General features: G+C 44.4%; 1 protein-coding gene across 13 annotated transcripts in view; it reads right to left on the bottom strand.

The window, feature by feature from the left end:
* LOC140385689 (UDP-N-acetylglucosamine transporter TMEM241 homolog) overlaps positions 1 to 19970 on the bottom strand; it is a 223339-nt gene that overhangs the window by 190309 nt on the left and 13060 nt on the right. For all 13 annotated transcript variants that reach the window (XR_011933422.1, XR_011933423.1, XR_011933424.1 and 10 more), the window contains one exon: positions 2286 to 2363. Coding sequence is in view for 9 of the 13 variants with exons in the window: in XM_072468096.1 (XP_072324197.1) it covers positions 2286 to 2363 (78 nt within the window). In the remaining 4 variants the exon portion in view is untranslated. The remainder of the gene's footprint in view (positions 1 to 2285; positions 2364 to 19970) is intronic.

The following is a 19970-nucleotide window of genomic DNA, read 5'->3' as shown; positions in this document are numbered from 1 at the left end:
AAAATCAGGTAATTTTAAGTAATCTACATTTGCATTTGTGGGTATTAGAAATAGGTAAAGCTTTAAGTAAGTTTAATTTGGTGTTTCTGGGTAAGAAAGGGTTGAACATTTAGTTTGAATCCCGTTAAACAAAATGCCTGCCCATCTGCGGGAGGTGTCCACATACCTGCGAGGTTAGGTTTGATCACTTTGACCTATGCCTGCATTGTAATTAAATGGTTAATGATGTGAAAGCAAACAAGATTTAAAGGAAAACTAGGTTGTTGCTCAGCAACCAGGGAATGTTATAGGTTAGAAAGATCTTCTGAGTTTATTTTGAAGCTAGACTCAGAAGAAACTGGACAGGACAAGGGAGCAGACTTCCCAAAGGAAGAAAATAAAGTCCAGAAACCAGGGAGTTGGGACAAAAGGCATGTCTCACGAAGACAGTTAAATTAAAGCAACAAAGGACAAGAAGTTGAACGAGGTCCTACTGGATGAAGTTCCAAGCATGTTTTTTGAGAGTGGAGTTTGGGAATACTTGTGTGGCAGTCAGAGTTCCAGTGAGACCAGTTGTCTCTCAGTGAGATAAACATCTGGGAGGATTTGATGAGAAAGCTACAGAAGCTATATTGGGTGGTATCTGTCACTTGGTTTCAGAGTGTTGTGCATCTGGCCATTGTTTGCCTATTAGTTTTCATGGAGCATGGACTTACTGCGAACATTATAGTACAAGATATACTTTGTAACTTGTTCTATCCTTAAAAAGACAGTGTGCGTCAGTGAAGATATAGGTGGGGTGAAGGACTATTGCATTACAGTCAATCTTTTCATGTTTAATAACTCTTTTATCCTTTGGTTAAAAGTTAACCGGCAGTGTTGCAACTCTGTGCATCAACGTCCCTGAACAAAATATAAAAGTTACGACCTATCGAGCCAGGGTTCTGCTTGGGGATGATTGCCCAGTAGTAACATCAGCTGGGATTATAACACTGTCCGTGTCCTAGGATTTTCCCCAACGGTAGCAAGTACTCAATAATTGCCCACTTACTTATTTTGATACTATAGTTCACGGTCCCCAAACTGCTCAAGTCTACGGTATCAAATTGCATGTATTTCCTTCAATCTGATATATTTTGTTTGATAGTCACAGTGCTGGTCTTCTCTAGCCTGGCCAGGTCAAGCATAGGCTCATGTTTCATTCATGTTTCATTCATCTCAGTTTTGAATTTTGTGTGTGTGTGAGACAACCTTTAGTTATCTTATGTGAGCTAATTTCATGCCCTTTTGTTCTTCAAATACCTTTCACTCCAGTAGGTACTTGTATAGTACCCATCAGTTTTCACGTCATTAGAAAAGCTGCTTATCATTCAACCTAATCATCCTCTCACTGACAGGGGACATCGCTACTAATTCTTAATTTCTACTTCGCTTGTTCTCTCTCCCTTCTCCTTTTAATTTTGTTCAGCACTAATAAGGATGTCAACTACTTACCGGTTCACGTTCTTTCAAACATTCTAAACTTAAAATACTAACTTGTCTTTCCTCTTCATGGCCGTGGCCAAACTTGCTGCGTCTATCTGCAATGTTTCCAGTTTTTTATATTTCCAGCGACTGCAGGATTTGTCGTTTCAGCACCACAACATTGGGTCATCAAATATGAAATGGCATTTAAAGCTGGCAAATTATAATGACCCACTTTGAATATTGGATCGGATTAATACTTGCAATGGGTTTGAGTCACCTTCCCCAGTGCACTTACATCAATTCATTACCAGCATCAGTCTAACAGCCCAAGGGTGGCAGATTACACTTGTACTTTTAATGAGTTTCATGAGACTCCATTCACGTGTTAGCAACAGCTGTTATGGTGGAGCTGGCATTACACAAAAGGATTTCGAGCTATTGTTTGCCTAGGACGGGACAGAAACTTTAAACAAGGAAAAAATTGTCATCAGGCGGGTACAGCTAGCTATACCGAATTAGATGTTTGATCTATGCCGACACTGGGGTCAATTTGGTGACAAATTGTTAGCACATCAAAATTTTGGATCTTTAGACCATCAAAGCATCATTCTCTAGAAGCAGAGAAGCACTCATCAATGTATTCAGGAATTTAAATTTGATCAGTAAAAAATTACCTCATGTATGTTGGGGGAAACGGCAAGCGCTGAGATAGCACTGCCTATCATGGTGTGGGTCAAGTTTAATGGAGTAACTGGTCTTTTCCTGCCCAATCTCATTGAATGCTTAAAACAAAACATATCCCAATATAGTTCAAAATATCGAAAGGAAAAACACCATACCTCTTTCCTGGTAATTTTCATCAACATAGCAACAATAACCTCTGATGTATTCTGAAGCAGCAAGAAGAATGGAATAGGCTGGAAGACACAAATAGAAGTTAATGAACAGATCAAGGTCATCATATTCCAAACTAACAGTAGCCTGCTGGAATTCTACCGCAACGCTCAAATCTCAAAGAGAGCAGCTGAATGGTTTCTGAAGAGAGAGATTGAAAAAGGATTCATAACCTAACAGGAAGCTGTATTACACTTGCCGTTTGAATCACGGAAAGGGAAATTGGAAGAAAGAGCTTTAAACACACTTTGATATGTACATGCATGCACAATTAAGCGACCTTACATAAACCCAAGCTATTTTTATTAGAGTATCAGCATTAAGGAGGCCTCTTGAATTGAGAGGAAGTTAAGCAGTTAGGAGTACTTGGCACTCCAGCTTATGGCACTGCTAAGAACTGAAAGTCCAAAATAAGGTATTTGTAAAATGGGATTGGAACTGGGGCTCTCTCTTATGTCTGCATGGTTTCTACATTTGTATTACTGGTCATTCCTTCTCAGTTTTCTATCTTTTTTTAAATTCAGAAGGCAAATGGTAGATATCCAGCAACACTCAAAGCAAACAGAGACATTCATAGTGCTGACAGCCAACAAGAGGGACAGCCTATCCACACGCAGAGTAACTGCAACTGGCAACAAGAAACTGGCTGCATGTGCAATGAGAGAAACATGGCCAGGGACACTTTAATAACCGCTAGCTCAGCTCAGGAAGGGAGTATAATAGAATTATAACAACAGAAGAATGAAACGTGAAGTATTATTACAAGGAGGTTAAAAATGGAAAATGCATGTACTCCATGAATAGTGCTGACATAGCTCAACACATCCAAATAACAATCGACAAAACTAATAGGATCTCAAATAACAAAGAAACTGCAGAGTACAAGTCAGAGAAAGTCTGTACAGATCTCTGGTCACTCTGTGCCTCAAATATTGCATTTTGTTCTGGTCACAGAGGTATAAATGAGAGCAGTACAGAAGTGGATTGGCAATATCAACAGTCTGAGATATGTGGAAACTTGATCTTTTCTGTCTGACAAGGAGAATAATGCCCATGAATTGTAGAACCCCCCCATCCTTCCCCTCAGTTCAAACTTAACCTTCTCAAGAGTCAAGAATTCCAACAGAACCCCCCGCCACGCCAGGGCACAGGGTGGAGAGGTTGCTCTCCAATCTATCAGGGTCCGCCTTCGGGCGATCAACGAGGCGAAGGCTACAACATCTGCCTCCGCACCAGTTTCCAACCCTGGCTGGTCCGACAACCCGAATATGGCCTTCCGGGGGCCTGTGTCCAGTTTCACGTACACCACTTTAGAAATTACTCTAAAAACCTCCTTCCAGTAATCCTCTAGCTTTGGACAGGACCAAAACATATGAATGTGATTAGCGGCCCCCCCCCCCCCCCCCCGCAACGTTCACCCACATCTTCTACTCCTCTTTCAAAGAATCGGCTCATCCTCGCCCTCGTGAGGTGTGCTCTGTATACCACCTTCAGCTGTATCAGCCCCAACCTCGCGCACGAGGTGGAGGCGTTCACTCTCCGGAGCACCTCACACCAAAACCCCTCCTCCACATCCTCTCCCAACTCTTCTTCCCACTTTGCTTTGATCCCTTCCAGTGGTACCTTCTCCTCTTCCAAAATAGCCCGTAAACCGCTAACACTACCCCCTTCTCCAGTCCCCGTCGTCAGCACCTCCTCCAGCAATGTAGAGGCCGGCTCCACCGGGAAGCTCAATCTCCTTTCTGGCAAAATCCTGAACCTGCATGTATCTAAACATTTCCCCCTGCTCCAGCCCTTCCCCCTGCTCCAGCCCATACTTCACTTCCAGCTCCTTCAATCCTGCAAATCGACCCCCAAGAAACAAATCCTTTAGTGCCTTAATCCCCTTCTCCTCCCATTTCCGAAAATTTCCATCCCACCGCCCTGGCTCAAATCTGTGGTTCCCCCGAATCGGCATTTCCCTTGACCCTTCCTCCAAATTCTCAATGAAGCTATTATTACCGGACTCCCTGAGTATTTCCCCGGGGCTATCGGGAGCGGCGCTGTTGCTAGTGCTACCATTTTCCTTCTTTACCGCCTGCTGCACCTGCATGCTTACCTTCAGCAACCAGTGTACGAGGACTCCCAGGCCTCTTGCACATCCCCCTCTCCTAATTAATGACCATTCAGATAATAGTCGGCCTTCCCATTTTTCTACCAAAGTGGATAACCTCACAGTTATCCAATAATACTGCATATGCCATTCATTTGCCCACTCACTCACCTTGTCCAAATCACATTGAAGGATCTCTGCATCGTCCACACAGCTCACCCACCTTTGTGTAATCCGCAAATTTGGAGATATTACATTTTGTTCCCTCATCAAAATCAGTAATATATATTGTGAATAGCTGGAGTCCCAGCTCCGATCCCTGTGTAACCCACTGCCAATTTGAAAAAGACCCATTAATTCCTACTCTTTGTTTCCTGTCTACCTCAATCCACTACCCCTAATCCCATGTGCTTTAATTTTACATGCTAATCTCGAATGTGGGTCTTTGTCGAAAGCCTTCTGAAAGTCCAAGTAAACCATAGTGTTATGGGCCAAGGTTTAGAGAACCCCAAAGTGTATCACGGAGTTCACCTGACCCACAACCTTTAATAGATTGTGGTATGGGGAGCACATGGCCCACTCTAGAGGTGTGGTACAGCAGAAATGGAAAAGTATGTTTTAAAAGCAAAACAATGTTTATTCTATGAACTCAAGTTAACCTTTTTGAAACATAGTGAACATCTTAGCAACCATCAATTCAAATACAACCCCCAAAGAATACAATACTAAGTAATCCTTAATAACTTCCCAAACAACATCCAGAAGAAACACCTTTCAACAGAAGCACATTAAGTTTACATTCACGACTGAGAACATTTATAATTCTGAATTCACCAAATGATCAAGAGATAGTCTTTGGATGGCAGAGAGAACAGCAGTACACCTGCTTGGTCTGGCTTCAGCTCCAACACTGAAACCTAAATTAAAACACACCCTGCAGCAAACAGCCTAAAACGACAGTAAAAAGCTGACAGACAGCCCAGCTCCACCCACTCTCTGACATCACTGCAGTAATAAACACCCATTTCTTAAAGGTACTCTCACTACAGATATTTATATACACACCCATTTCTTAAAGTACTCTCACAAGACACCTCCCGCAAGAAAAAACAAATAAACCATCAACTTCAAGATGGTTTCATTTTTCACCTTTTCACTATCCTTAGTAAAAGTAAATATACTTTTTGTTTAAAAAACAACACCCGCAAACAGGTATAATGATATAGTCCATTTTTTTGCCCTTCTTCCTCCAACTAAAATCCGTCTCGATTGACAGTCTCTTTGAACAAGAAGGTCTCTGCACGATCCATCCATTTCTCTATGCCTCGGCGTGTCTCTTTAAAGTCAGATACTTTAGTTCAATCTGATCACAGAGTCCCTTGTAATTCTCCAACACAGGAGCATTGGTTATCACAGCTTTCAGGCAGTCAAATGCCTGTTGAAACTCTGCTGTCCACTGGAATTTGTTACGTTTCTTGAACAAGTCCGTCAGTGGAGCAGCCACGCTACCAAATATTTGCACAAATGTTCGATCAAATCCACTCATGCCAAAGAAATCGCATTATTTCCCTTTTGTCTTGAGGGTATCGGAAACTCCTCAATAACTGTTGGTTTCACATCCCGTGTGACCATTCGACCCTGTCCAATTGTATGGCCAAGGAAAGTGACTTGGGCTTTTCCAAATTCACTTTTGCCTAGGTTAATCACCAAAGCCGCCTCTTGAAGTCGATCGAATAACTCCATCAGATGTTTTAAATGTTCTTTCCATGTCTGGCTGAAAATTACCAGATCGTCAATGTATACCGCACAATTGGGTAATCCTGAAACAATTTTGTTAGTTAACTGTTGAAATGTGGCTGGTGCGTTTTTCATGCCAAATGGTATAACTTTGAATTGGTATAAACCATCTGGAGTGACAAAAGCTGAAATCTCCTTCGCCCTTTCGGATAAAGGTACCTGCCAGTAACCTTTAAGTGAATCCAGTTTGGAAATAAAAGCTGATTGTCCCACTTTTTCAATGCAATCCTCCAAATGTGGGATAGGATAAGAGTCCGTTCTTGTAACTGCATTAACCTTTCTATAGTCCACACAGAACCGTTGGGTACCGTCTGGTTTAGGTACCATCACTATGGATGAGCTTCATTGGCTGCAACCCACTTCAATTGTGCCAATTTTAAAGGGTTAAGTCGGTATGGATGTTGTTTGATTGGAACAGCATTTCCCACATCTACATCATGAAAAGCCATTTTAGCACTTCCCAATTTATCTCTACAAACTTGCCCATGTGATATCAATAACTCTTTCAGGTCAGTCCGATTTTCCTCTGGAAGGTAACTTAACAATTTATCCCAATTTTTAAGAACATCCTCATTTTCCAATTTAATTTGAGGTATGTCAAATTCACAGTCATCTGGATTTGGTTCGTCACTTTGAGTTAGAATCATTAAAACCTCCTCCTTTTCCTCTCCTTCCCTTTCAAAGTACCTTTTATGCATATTCACATGACACACTCGGTGAGTCTTCCTTCTATCTGGTATTTTTACCACATAATTCACCTCACTTAATTTCCTTTCAATCTGATAAAGTCCACAAAACCTAGCTTTTAAAGGCTCACCTACCACTGCTAACAACACGAAAACTTTATCTCCAACGGCAAAACTACAAACTTTGGATTTCTTGTCCGCTACCCGTTTCATCACATTTTGTGCAACTTTTAAATGTTGCCTAGCCAATTCACCTGCTCTATTTAATCATTCCCTAAAATTTGACACATAATCCAATAATGTAATTTCCGATTTCCCATTCACCAATTTTTCCTTAATCAATTTAAGTGGTCCTCTTACATCATGACCAAAAATTAGTTCAAAAGGACTGAATTTGGTTAACTCATTAGGTGCATCCCTAATTGCAAACTGTACGAATGGAATTCCTTTATCCCAATCCTCTGGATAATCTTGACAATAAGCCCTCAACATAGTCTGTAATGTCTGATGTCACCTTTCTAACGCTCCCTGCAATTCTGGATGGTACGCAGTTGATTTAAACTGTTTTATTCCTAAGCTATCCATAACTTCTTTGAATAACCTTGAGGTAAAATTCGATCCTTGATCCGATTGTATTTCTGTGGGTAGTCCACATCTAGTAAAGAATTTAAGTAACTCCTCCACAATCCTTTTAAGCTGTAATATTACTTACTGGAATAGCCTATGGAAACCTGGTAGACACATCCATTATAGTCAAAAGATATTGATTCCCACTTTTCATTTTAGGAAGCGGTCCTACGCAATCAATTAGGACCCTTGTAAAAGGTTCCTCAAATGCTGGAATGGGTATTAAGGGCGCTGGTTTTATCACTGCTTGAGGTTTCCCTATAACTTGATATGTGTGATATGATTGACAAAATTTAACTACATCTTTATGAAGTCCAAGCCAATAAAAATGTTTCTGGATTTTAGCTCGCGTTTTCCTTATTCCCAAATGACCTCCCACTGGTACCTCATGTGCAACTCGCAGCACCTCCTTTCTATACCCTACCAGCAATACTATTTGATGAACTTCTGCCCACTTTTCATCCGCCTGCACATGTAAAGGTCTCCATTTTCTCATCAAGACATCACTTTTACGGTAATAACACTCTGGTATACACGCAGATTCCTCTTCCATGTATGCTTTCTGATTGTTGAGGAACAAATAGTCAGCACTTCGAGTTTTCGCAAAGGTCCTTTATTTAACACGAAGTTCGTGGAGGGAGTTAGAGTGACCACAGTCCTTCTAATTGTCCCCACCTTACAAGAGTATAGCAGTACTTTACATGGTTCAATAAGCAATATTTAGAAAAACGAGGCATTCCTTTGATAAGCCCAGAGACAGAAAAGCGAGCAGAGTTAAACAACATGCCTTGAATTCCTAGCCTAAGAACAATAATAATTGTCTACTGTCAGCAACAATGTGCAGTTGTGCACTTGTTTACATAGTCTGACCTTCTGCCTATTACATGCAGAACTTCTTGACAGAAATAAAGCTAATATACCCATCATGCTTTGCCAGGTGCCTATTGCCATGAAATATAGTCAAGCAGCCGGTTAAGGAGGAATACAGGGTATAGAACATAGAACATAGAAAATACAGCACAGAACAGGCCCTTCGGCCCACGATGTTGTGCCGAACCTTTGTCCTAGATTAATCATAGATTATCATTGAATTTACAGTGCAGAAGGAGGCCATTCGGCCCCCCGAGTCTGCACCAGCTCTTGGAAAGAGCACCCTACCCAAACTCAACACCTCCACCCAACACCAAGGGCAATTTGGACATTAAGGGCAATTTATCATTGGCCAATTCACCTAACCCGCACATCTTTGGACTGTGGGAGGAAACCGGAGCACCCGGAGGAAACCCACGCAGACACGGGGAGGACGTGCAGACTCCGCACAGACAATGACCCAAGCCGGAATCGAACCTGGGACCATGGATCTGTGAAGCAATTGTGCTATCCACAATGCTACCGTGCTGCCCTTAAGAACAAATAAATCTACACTATATCATTTTCCCGTAATCCATGTACCTATCCAACAGCTGCTTGAAGGTCCCTAATGTTTCCGACTCAACTACTTCCACAGGCAGTGCATTCCATGCCCCCACTACTCTCTGGGTAAAGAACCTACCTCTGATATCCCTCCTATATCTTCCACCTTTCACCTTAAATTTATGTCCCCTTGTAATGGTGTGTTCCACCTGGGGAAAAAGTCTCTGACTGTCTACTCTATCTATTCCCCTGATCATCTTATAAACCTCTATCAAGTCGCCCCTCATCCTTCTCCGCTCTAATGAGAAAAGACCTAGCACCCTCAACCTTTCCTCGTAAGACCTACTCTCCATTCCAGGCAACATCCTGGTAAATCTTCTTTGCACCTTTTCCAGAGCTTCCACATCCTTCCTAAAATGAGGCGACCAGAACTGTACACAGTACTCCAAATGTGGCCTTACCAAAGTTTTGTACAGCTGCATCATCACCTCACGGCTCTTAAATTCAATCCCTCTGTTAATGAACGCGAGCACACCATAGGCCTTCTTCACAGCTCTATCCACTTGAGTGGCAACTTTCAAAGATGTATGAACATAGACCCCAAGGTCTCTCTGCTCCTCCACAATGCCAAGAACTCTACCGTTAACCCTGTATTCCGCATTCATATTTGTCCTTCCAAAATGGACAACCTCACACTTTTCAGGGTTAAACTCCATCTGCCACTTCTCAGCCCAGCTCTGCATCCTATCTATGTCTCTTTGCAGCCGACAACAGCCCTCCTTACTATCCACAACTCCACCAATCTTCAAGGCAACTAACCCGCCAACTAAAGTCCCTTCTACACTGATACATCCATTTTATTTCTACATCTTTCTGTTGTAACTCTGCCAATTTTCCTAAACTAAAAATATCTCCCTCATCCTCCACCTGTTCTTGTTCTTTTTCAACTATCTGATCAAAAATCGTTTCTTATAATTGCACTTCAACTTCACTCTTTGATTTCTCCTCGTCTTAACATGTGACTTTGCGACCTTGTTACTCCACAATCCGGAAAAATCCCAGGATATTCGTCCTTCAACACTTCAGTTGTCCGATTTGCCACTGGCTTATCAACCACAGTAGGCATCACTCCCACCTGCGATCCAGCTATATCATTACCCAAGATAAACTGTATTCCTGGACAAGATAGTTTCTCTATTGCTCCGACTACCACTTCACCACTCTTCACTGGACTTTCCAACCTTTCCTTATATAATGGAACGCTACTCCTCTCACCCTGAATTCCACACATTACCACCTTTTCTGGCAACATTCTTCCCAAACTACATACCTCCTCATCACTTACCATTAAAGATTGACTAGCTATTAAAATTGTGACTTCTTTACCTGCTCCTCCTGATACACATGATTAAACTTTACCCACACAAGTAAATTCTTTAAAGAGATCTGACACCTTCTTATCAATCATCTCTTGATCAGGCTGAACAATCTTTTGCACCTCCTTCGCTTCACTTGGGCTTTCCTTTACCACTTTAACAAACCCCACTGTCTTATCTTGTTTTACCACATCAGCCTTCCCAGTGCTTTTCTTCAACCACCAACACTGTGACTTTACATGGCCTAGTTTATTACAGTGAAAACATTTGAAACTTTTCATTTCTTTTCCACCCTCCTGGATTTCTTTTTTAATCTGAGGTACACTCTCCTTCTGATCTCCCATCAGATCACCTTTGCCTCGACCACATGAGTATTTCCCATGTCCCCAGTTTCTCACAGGCTGAAACTGATGTCAGAAACCAAGCTTTGATTTATGAACTAATTCATAATCATCTGCCATTTCTGCTGCTTAACTCGCAGTTTTAACCCTCTGCTCTTCCACATGAGTTCTCACTACATCAGGAATTGAATTTTTAAACTCCTCCAAAAGTATAATTTCTCTGAGAGCTTCATACGTTTGGTCTATTTTCAAAGCCCTTATCCACCTATCAAAATTATTCTGTTTCACCCTTTCAAACTCCATGTATGTTTGATCTCCCTTTTTAAAAAGTGGGGTTATGTTAGCTCCCCTCCAATCTGCAGGAACTGTTCCAGAGTCTGTAGAATCCTGGAAGATGACCATCAATGCATCCACTGTTTCTAGAGCCACTTCTTTATGTACTCTGGGATGTAGATTATCAGGCCCTGGGGATTTATCAGCCTTCAATCCCATCAATTTCCCCAACACCATTTATCTACTAATATTGATCTCCTTCAGTTCCTCCCTCCAACTAAACCCTGCGTTCCCCAACATTTCTGGTATCTTACTTGTGTCCTAATTTGTGAAGACAGAACCAAAGTATGTACTTAGTTGCTCAGCCATTTTTTTGTCCCCCATTATAGATTCCCCTGTTTCTGATTGTAAGGGAGCTACATTTGTCCTCACCAATCTTTTTCTCTTCACGTGCCTATAGAAACTTTTACAGTCAGTTTTTACGTTCCCTGAAAACTTACTCTTGTTCTCTATTTTCACCTTTGTAATCAATCCCTTGGTCCTCCTTTGCTGAATTCTAAACTGCCCCCAATGCTCAAGTCCATTGTTTTTACTGGCCAATTTGTATGCTTCTGTCTTGGACTAAATAGAATCTCTAATTTCCTTTGTATGCCAGATTAAAATTCATCCATAATTACAGATGTTCCTTTATCGCATGTGTCTCTAGTTTCCTGTTTAATGTCATTCCCAACATCACCACTACAGTTTGGGGGTCTACACACAATGCTCACTAATGGTTTTTGCCCCTTGGTGTTTCATAATTATAAAGTTTTATTGGTAGTATAACGTTTCAAAAGCAGTAGTACAGGTGATTAGGAGTTAATTAGTTATAAATTAATTAGGGAAAAGTAATTAGTGAATTAATTAACACATAATAAAGATGGCAAAGCAGGTAACACGTTGCCACTGCAGAATGTGGAGACATTAAGACATCAGTGCAGATCAAAAGCAAACAGGTCTGCAGTTAAGTGTCTGCGAGTTGAGGAGCTTCAATTCAGAGTCATTGAGCTGGAAGCTAAGCTACGGGCATTGCAATGCATCAGGGAGGGGTAAATACATTTGGACACTTTATCCCAGGAGGCAGGCATACCTCTTAGGATAGGAACTTTTGAGTTTGTCAATGGTCAGGGACAGGAGGGTGTGACTACGAGTCAAGCAGGTATAGGGCCCAGTATGTAGTGATGGAGGAGCCGCATCTCCTAAATGTTTAAAAAATAATCTTTATTGTCACAAATAGGCTTACATTAACACTGTAATGAAGATATTGTGAAAAGCACCAGTTGCCACATTCCGGTGCCTGTTCGGGAACACTCAGGGAGAATTCAGAATGTCCAAATTACCTAACAGCACGTCTTTCGGGACTTGTGGGAGGAAACCGGAGCACCTGGAGGAAACCCACGCAGACACAAGGAGAACGTGTAGACTCCGCACAGACAGTGACCCAAGCCGGGAATCGAACCTGCGACCCTGGCGCTGTGAAGCAAAAGTGCTAACCACTGTTACCTTGTCGCCCACATATCCAATGTTTTCAAGGTACTTGCTACCTGTGTGGATGAGGAGAAGGACTACAACATGGATGAGTGGACTGACCATGGTACTATAGAGAAGGACGCCATTCAAGTGGGTGAAGTACAGTGGAATATGGTTGTGATAAGAGACACTTATCACTGTTACTATTCCTTGTACTCATGACAGGTTGTGCTGCCTGCCCCTATCCCAAGTTTAAGGACACCTTCTAATGGTTGGAGAGGAACTTGGAATGGGATGGGGAGGATCCAATTGTTGCCGTCCATACAGGAACTAACGACATGGGTAGAACCAGGAATGACTTTCTGTTACGGGAATTTGGGGAGCTTAGATCCGAATTGAGACACAGAACATTAAAGGTAATCATCGCTGCATTACTACACGAGCCTGAATGCCAATTGACAGAGGTTAAACAGATTATAGAATCAAACACATGCCTCAAAGAGTGGTGTGGAAAGCAGGGATTTCAATTTATGGGACACTACTCTAGAACAAGAGGTCATAGTCTTAGGATAAATGGTAGCAAATTTAAACCAGAGTTGAGGAGAAACGACTTCTCCCAAAGGGTTGTGAATCTGTGGAATTCACTACCCCAAAGTGCGGTGGATACTGGGACAGGGAGTAAATTTAAAGGAGGATTTAGGCAGATTTTTGAAGGGTTATGGAGAATGGGCAGGACGGTGGAGTTAAGGCCAGGATGAGATCAGCCATAATCGAATGGACCAAATGACCTAATTCTGCTCCTATATCTTATGAACTTCTAAACATCCCGTACCAGCCTCCCCGAACAGGCGCCAGAATGCGGTGACTAGGGGCTTTTCACAGTAACTTCATTTGAAGCCTACTTGTGACAATAAGTGATTTTCATTTCATTTCATTTCATTTTCATTTCACTTAAGAGGCAGCTATTCCGTTGGGATCGGCTCTATTTGAATTGGAACAGTACAGTGATGTGGGTAAAGACAAACAGAGCAGAACAGAAAGGGACAGAGTTTCACAAAAACTGTACATCATTGTAGTGAATAGAAGTAAAAAATACTAAATCATAGGTTCTTTATCTGCATGAAACATCTGCAATAAGATAAATGAATTAGTGACACAAATAGAGGTAAATAACTTAGATCTAATCACGATTACAGAAACATAGTTATAAGGTGATCAATGTTGGTGAATAAATTTTCCAAGGTTCACAATATTTCAGAAAGACAGACAGAATGGCAAAGAAGGTGGGGTAACCCTGATAGTGAAGGATGACATGAGGACATTAGTGAAAAAGCATCTGGCCTCTGAAGGTCATGAATTAGAATCAATATAGGTGGAAATTAGGAACAGCAAGCCAGAAAACACTGGTGGGAATAGTGTTTAGGCTCACTAACAGTAGTTGTACCATTGGGCAGAGCAAAACGTAAGAAATAATTGGAACCTTTAACAAAGGAAATATAATAATTGTAGAGGTCTATAATCTTCATATGGCCTGGGATAATCAAATTGGCAAGAATGGTCTAAAAGATGAGTCTGTAGAATGTTTTTGTGACAGTTTCTTGGAGCAGTACATAGTGGAGCTGACTAGGGACAAAGCTATCTTAGATCTACTATTGTGCAATGAAGCAGGGTTAATTAGAAATGTCATAGCAAAAGATCCACTGGGAAATAGTGACCATAATACCATTCCATTCTACATTAAGTCTAAAAATGACATATTCCAATAGCGAACAAAAATCATAAACATAAAAAAGCCCATTACATAGGTATGAAGGGAGAACTAGCTAAGGCTAATTGGCAAATAGACTAAAAGGTATGGAGGTAAATGAACAGTGAGAAATATTGAAGGAAATTATGCAAAATGTTCAATTCCATTGAAGAAGAAAAACTCAGCAAGAGGGAGCCATCCGTAGCTCACTCTGGAATCGTTAAAGAGGCTTGCAATGCTTCCGGGGCGGCTATGAAGGAGTAAGTCGCACATTTGGTAGCTCCCACTCTGGTCGGACTTTTAGACCTTTCCCCCGTTTTTCTACCGGACTCGAATTGTAAAACAGATGTTAGGGGCAAGTGTTTACTGAATTCCCACTTCGGTGCATGGAGAAAAGGACTAGAAGTGTTCTTAAGGGCAGAAACAAGAAAAAACAGAGAAGACTTGGGCTGTAGTTGCAACAGGGGACAGCATGGCGGAGGGGCGAACCTCTGGCTTGTCGACCCAGCAGCCTATGGAGCAGCTGATGCAAGTTATCCAGGAGGGCTTTGCTACGCAGAAATGGGACTGCTTGGACCCGATAAAAGTGTTGATTGAGCGGTTGGAGCTCAGGTTGGACGCCCAGGATCGGGCGATCCAGAAGGTGGAGAAGGCGCTGGCTGAGCGGGAGGAGCATCAGACTGCGGTGGAGCTGGAGGTGGGGATGCTGAGGGACCAGCAAAAGAAGCTTCTGGAGAAGGTGGAGGACCTAGAAAATAGGTCCCGCCGGCAGAACCTAAGAAATGTCGGGCTTCCGGAGGGGTCCGAAGGAACGGACGCTGGGGCATACGTCGCAGAGATGTTTGAGAAGCTGCTGGGGGATGGGGCATTCTCCCGGCCCTTGGAGGTGGATAGAGCTCACAGAGCACCCGCGAGGAAGCCGCAAATGGGAGACCCCACTGAGGGCTATAGTGGTGAGATTCCACAGGTTTTCAGATAAGGAGCGTATTCTGCAGTGGGCCAAGCAGACACGGAGCTGGAAATGGGACAATAGCATCCTGCGGGTTTATCAAGACCTGAGTGTGGAGGTGGCCAGGAGGAGAGCAGGCTTCAATCAGATCAGGGCGATCCTTTTCAAGAAAAAGGTGAAGTTTTGACTGTTATACCCAGCCCGTCTCGGAGTCACGCACCAGGATCAGCACTTTTACTTTGAGTCGCCTGAGGACGCGTTGGACCTTGCAAGAAGAAAGGGCTGACGAAGGACTGAGAACTTTTGAATTTGGCTGTAATGTTCGTGTTTGTAAAAAGTTGTAAAAAGTTTCTCGTTTTGCTTGGAACTAGCAGTCGAGCTGAGTGAGTTTAGGTTTTCATTTGCACTGTTGGGGGGTGGAGGTGTGTTAGTTTTGATCTTGGTGTTTTTTGGTTGGGCAATTGTGTGGGGATTGTTTGATGTTGGAGTTTGTTTGCATGAGCGGGGGAGGGGGGACAATAGGTGGGAGACCATCTGGCGCCAGGGATGGGGGCCACCAAGCTAGCTGGGTGAGCTAGCTCTCGGAAGCGCAGTGGGGGGTGTGCAGATGTTTGGTTAAGGAAAGAGATTGGGTTTCAGGGTGTTGTTGCTGGGGGGAGAGGGGTGTAGTGGGGGTGAATGTTCTGCTGGCGAGGGAGGGACTTGGGCTGAGGGACAGAGTGGAGGTCGGGGGCTGCCTGGGGATGGACTGGTGGAGGCGCGGATCACGGGCTGGTGACTGGTCTAAAAAAAGGGGATGACTGATCGGCGGAGGGGGAGGGGGGCAATGAGCTCCCCAACTAGGCTGATCACCTGGAATGTTCGAGGGTTAAATGGGCCGGTCAAAAGGGCACGTGTGTTTGCACATCCAAAGGGATTGAAGGCGGACGTGGTAATGTTGCAGGAGACGCACCTTAGAGTAACGAACCAGGTTAGACTGAGGAAAGGCTGGGTCAGGCAGGTGTTTCATTCGGGACTAGATGGGTCGCGATCCTGATCAATAAGCGGGTGGTGTTTGAAAATAGAACATAACAGCGCAGTACAGGCCCTTCGGCCATCGATGTTGCGCCGGCCTGTGAAACCACTCGAAAGCCCATCTACACTATTTCCTTATCGTCCATATGTCTATCCAATGACCATTTGAATGCCCTTAGTGTTGGCGAGTCCACTACTGTTGCAGGCAGGGCATTCCACGCCCTTACTACTCTCTGAGTAAAGAACCTACCTCTGACATCTGTTCTATATCTATCTCCCCTCAATTTAAAGCTATGTCCCCTCGTGCTAGACATCACCATCTGAGGAAAAAGGCTCTCACTGTACACCCTATCCAATCCTCTGATAATCTTATATGCCTCAATTAAGTCATCTCTTAACCTTCTTCTCTCTAACGAAAACAGCCTCAAGTCCCTCAGCCTTTCCTCATAAGATCTTCCCTCCATACCAGGCAACATTCTGGTAAATCTCCTCTGCACCCTTTCCAATGCTTCCACATCCTTCCTATAATGCGGTGACCAGAATTGCACGCAATACTCCAAATGCGGCCACACCAGAGTTTTGTACAGCTGCAACATGACCTCATGGCTCCGAAACTCAATCCCTCTACCAATAAAGGCTAACACACCGTATGCCTTCTTAACAACCATCTCAACCTGGGTGGCAACTTTCAGGGATCTATGTACATGGACACCGAGATCCCTCTGCTCATCCACACTGCCAAGAATCTTACCATTAGCCCAGTATTCTGTCTTCCTGTTATTCCTTCCAAAATGAATCACCTCACACTTTTCTGCATTAAACGCCATTTGCTACCTCTAAGCCCAGCGCTGCAGCTTATCTGTGTCCCTCTGTAATTTGTAACATCCTTCCGCACTGTCCACAACTCCACCTACTTTAGTGTCATCTGCAAATTTACTCACCCATCCTTCTACGCCCTCCTCCAGGTCATTTATAAACATGACAAACAGCAGTGGCCCCAAAACAGATCCTTGTGGTACACCACTAGTAACTGAACTCCAGTCTGAACATTTCCCATCAACCACCACCCTTTGTCTTCTTCCAGCTAGCCAATTTCTGATCCAAACTGCTAAATCACCCTGAATCCCATGCCTCCGTATTTTCTGCAGTAGCCTACCGTGGGGAACCTTATCAAATGCTTTACTGAAATCCATAGACACCACATCAACTGCTTTACCCTCATCCACCGGTTTGGTCACCTTCTCAAAGAACTCAATAAGGTTTGTGAGGCACGACTTACCCTTCACAAAACCGTGTTGACTATCTCTAATCAAATTATTCCTTTCCAGATGATTGTACATCCTATCTCTTATAAACCTTTCCAAGATTTTGCCCACAACAGAAGTAAGGCTCACTGGTCTATAGTTACCGGGGTTGTCTCTACTCCCCTTCTTGAACAAAGTGACAACATTTGCTATCCTCCAGCCTTTTGGCATTATTCCTGTAGACAAAGATGACTTAAAGATCAAAGCCAAAAGCTCAGCAATCTCATCCTTAGCTTCCCAGAGAATCCTAGGATAAATCCCATCCGGCCCAGGGGACTAGGCAGGTACATAGTCTCGGACGTGGGAGGTTGGTATATTATGGTCAGTGGGAAACTGGAGGGGGTGCAGGTGGTATTAGTGAATGTACATGCGCCAAATTGGGATGATGTGGTGTTTATAAAGAGGATTCTGGGGAAGATACCGGACCTGGACTCGCACAGGTTGGTCATGGATACATTTCAATACATTTATGGACCTGGGCTTAGACCGGTCAAGCTCAAAAACAGGCAGGGTGCCAGCAATGGCAAAGGAAATAAGAGGGTTCATGGAGCTTGGGGGGGGGGGGTGGATCCATGGAGGGGGGGGCGGGGGGTGGATCCATGGAGGTTCGGGCAGCCAGGGACGAAGGAGTTCTCCTTCTACTCACACGTGCATAAAGTGTATTCCCGGATTGATTTCTTTATTTTGAACAGGGTCTTGCCGGCTGGGGTGATGGACACGGGGTACTCGGCGATCACAATCTCAGACCATGCACCGCACTGGGTTGACCTGCAGGTTAGTAAAGACAGTAACCAGCGCCCGCACTGGAGGTTGGATGTGGGATTTTTGGCGGATGAGGGGGTGTGCGAGCGGCTGAGGAAATGCATTCAGATCTAGCGCACCATTCAGAGCATTCATGACACAGGGGAAACTTCGGCATTGGTGGTTTGGGAAGCACTGAAGGCAGCTGATTTTGATCCGGGCACTTAGGGAGAAGGTGGACAGGGCAGAGACGGACAGACTGGTAAAGGAGATATTACAGATCGATAGGAGGTATGCGGAGACCCCAGAGGGGGGGCTCCTGAGGGAACGGCGGAGGCTGCAGGTGGAGTTTAGCTTGCTGACCACAGGCAGGGCGGTATTGCAGCTGAGAAAAGCAAGGGGGGCGATTTATGAACATGGGGAGAAGGCCAGTAGAATGCTTGCACAGCAGCTTAAGAAGATGGAGGCAGCTAGGGAGATAGGGAAAATAAAGGACAGCGAGGGGAACCTGGTTGGTGATTCAGTAGGGGTGAATAAGGCGTTTAAGGATTTCTACAGCAGACTGTACAGGTCGGAACACCCTACGGGGCCGGAGGGGATGAGGCACTTCTTGGAGGGGCTGAATTTCCCAACGGTGGATGGAGAGCGGGTAGAAGGGCTGGGAGCCCGAATTGGGCTGGAAGATATAGTGGAGGGCTTGAAGGCCATGCAGGCGGGTAAGGCCCCGGTTCCGGACGGGTACCCAGTGGAGTTTTATCAAAAGTTCTCTGGGATTCTGGGGCCAGCGTTGTTGAGGATGTTCAATGAGGCAAGGGAAAGAGGGGTGCTGCCCCCGACGATGTCACAGGCAATGATTTCGCTGATTCTTAAGCGGGACAAGAACCTGGAGCTGTGTGGGTCCTTCAGGCCGATCTCCCTGCTGAATGTGAATGCCAAGTTGCTAGCCAAAATCTTGTCCTCCAGGATTGAGGACTGTGCTCCGGGCATTATTGGGGAGGACCAGGGGGGGGTTTGTTAAGGACAGGCAGTTGGTGGCCAATGTAAGAAGGCTGTTAAATGTGATCATGATGCCCCCGGAAAGTAGGGAGGTTGAGGTAGTAGTCGCAATGGATGCAAAAAAGGCTTTTGATCGGGTAGAATGGGACTATCTGTGGGAGATACTGGAACGGTTCGGATTCGGGCGGGGCTTTATTGACTGGATCAGGTTACTGTATCAGGCTCCTGCGGCAAGTGTGTGGACGAACAGGACAACTTTGGACTATTTTAGACTGCACCGGAGGACGAGACAGGGATGCCCCCTCTCCCCACTGTTGTTTGCTGGTCCGGGGTGGGGGGGATTCACGTCTTCCCACTTTTATTCCGCGGTCCTTTTTTAAGCGTGTCAACAGGGTGATCACGGGCTACGCCTGGGCGGGCAAGACCCCACGGGTAAGGAAGGTAATGCTCGAGCAGAGCCCCCGGGGAGAGGGCGGGCTGGCGCTGCCAAATTTTAGCAACTATTACTGGGCGGCTAACATAGCCATGATCAGGAAGTGGGTGGTGGGGGAGGGGTCGGCGTGGGTGCGTATGGAGGCGGCTTCTTGTAAGGGCACCAGTCTGGGGGCATTGGAAACTGCACCTCTGCCGCTCCCACCGGAGCAGTACTCCACCAGCCCCGTGGTTCACTGTTAGGAGACACCAGGAGGTGGCAACCGTTCGTCGACTTCTTTGTGGAAAATTAATTGTCAGCGGCGGGGGGGGGGGGGGGGGGGGGGGCTAGGT

Source organism: Scyliorhinus torazame, chromosome 11, assembly GCF_047496885.1.
Source record: "Scyliorhinus torazame isolate Kashiwa2021f chromosome 11, sScyTor2.1, whole genome shotgun sequence".
Lineage (NCBI taxonomy): Eukaryota > Metazoa > Chordata > Chondrichthyes > Carcharhiniformes > Scyliorhinidae > Scyliorhinus > Scyliorhinus torazame.
Note: the sequence above shows the minus strand (reverse complement) of the source record. Positions and strands in the feature narration are given on the sequence as shown.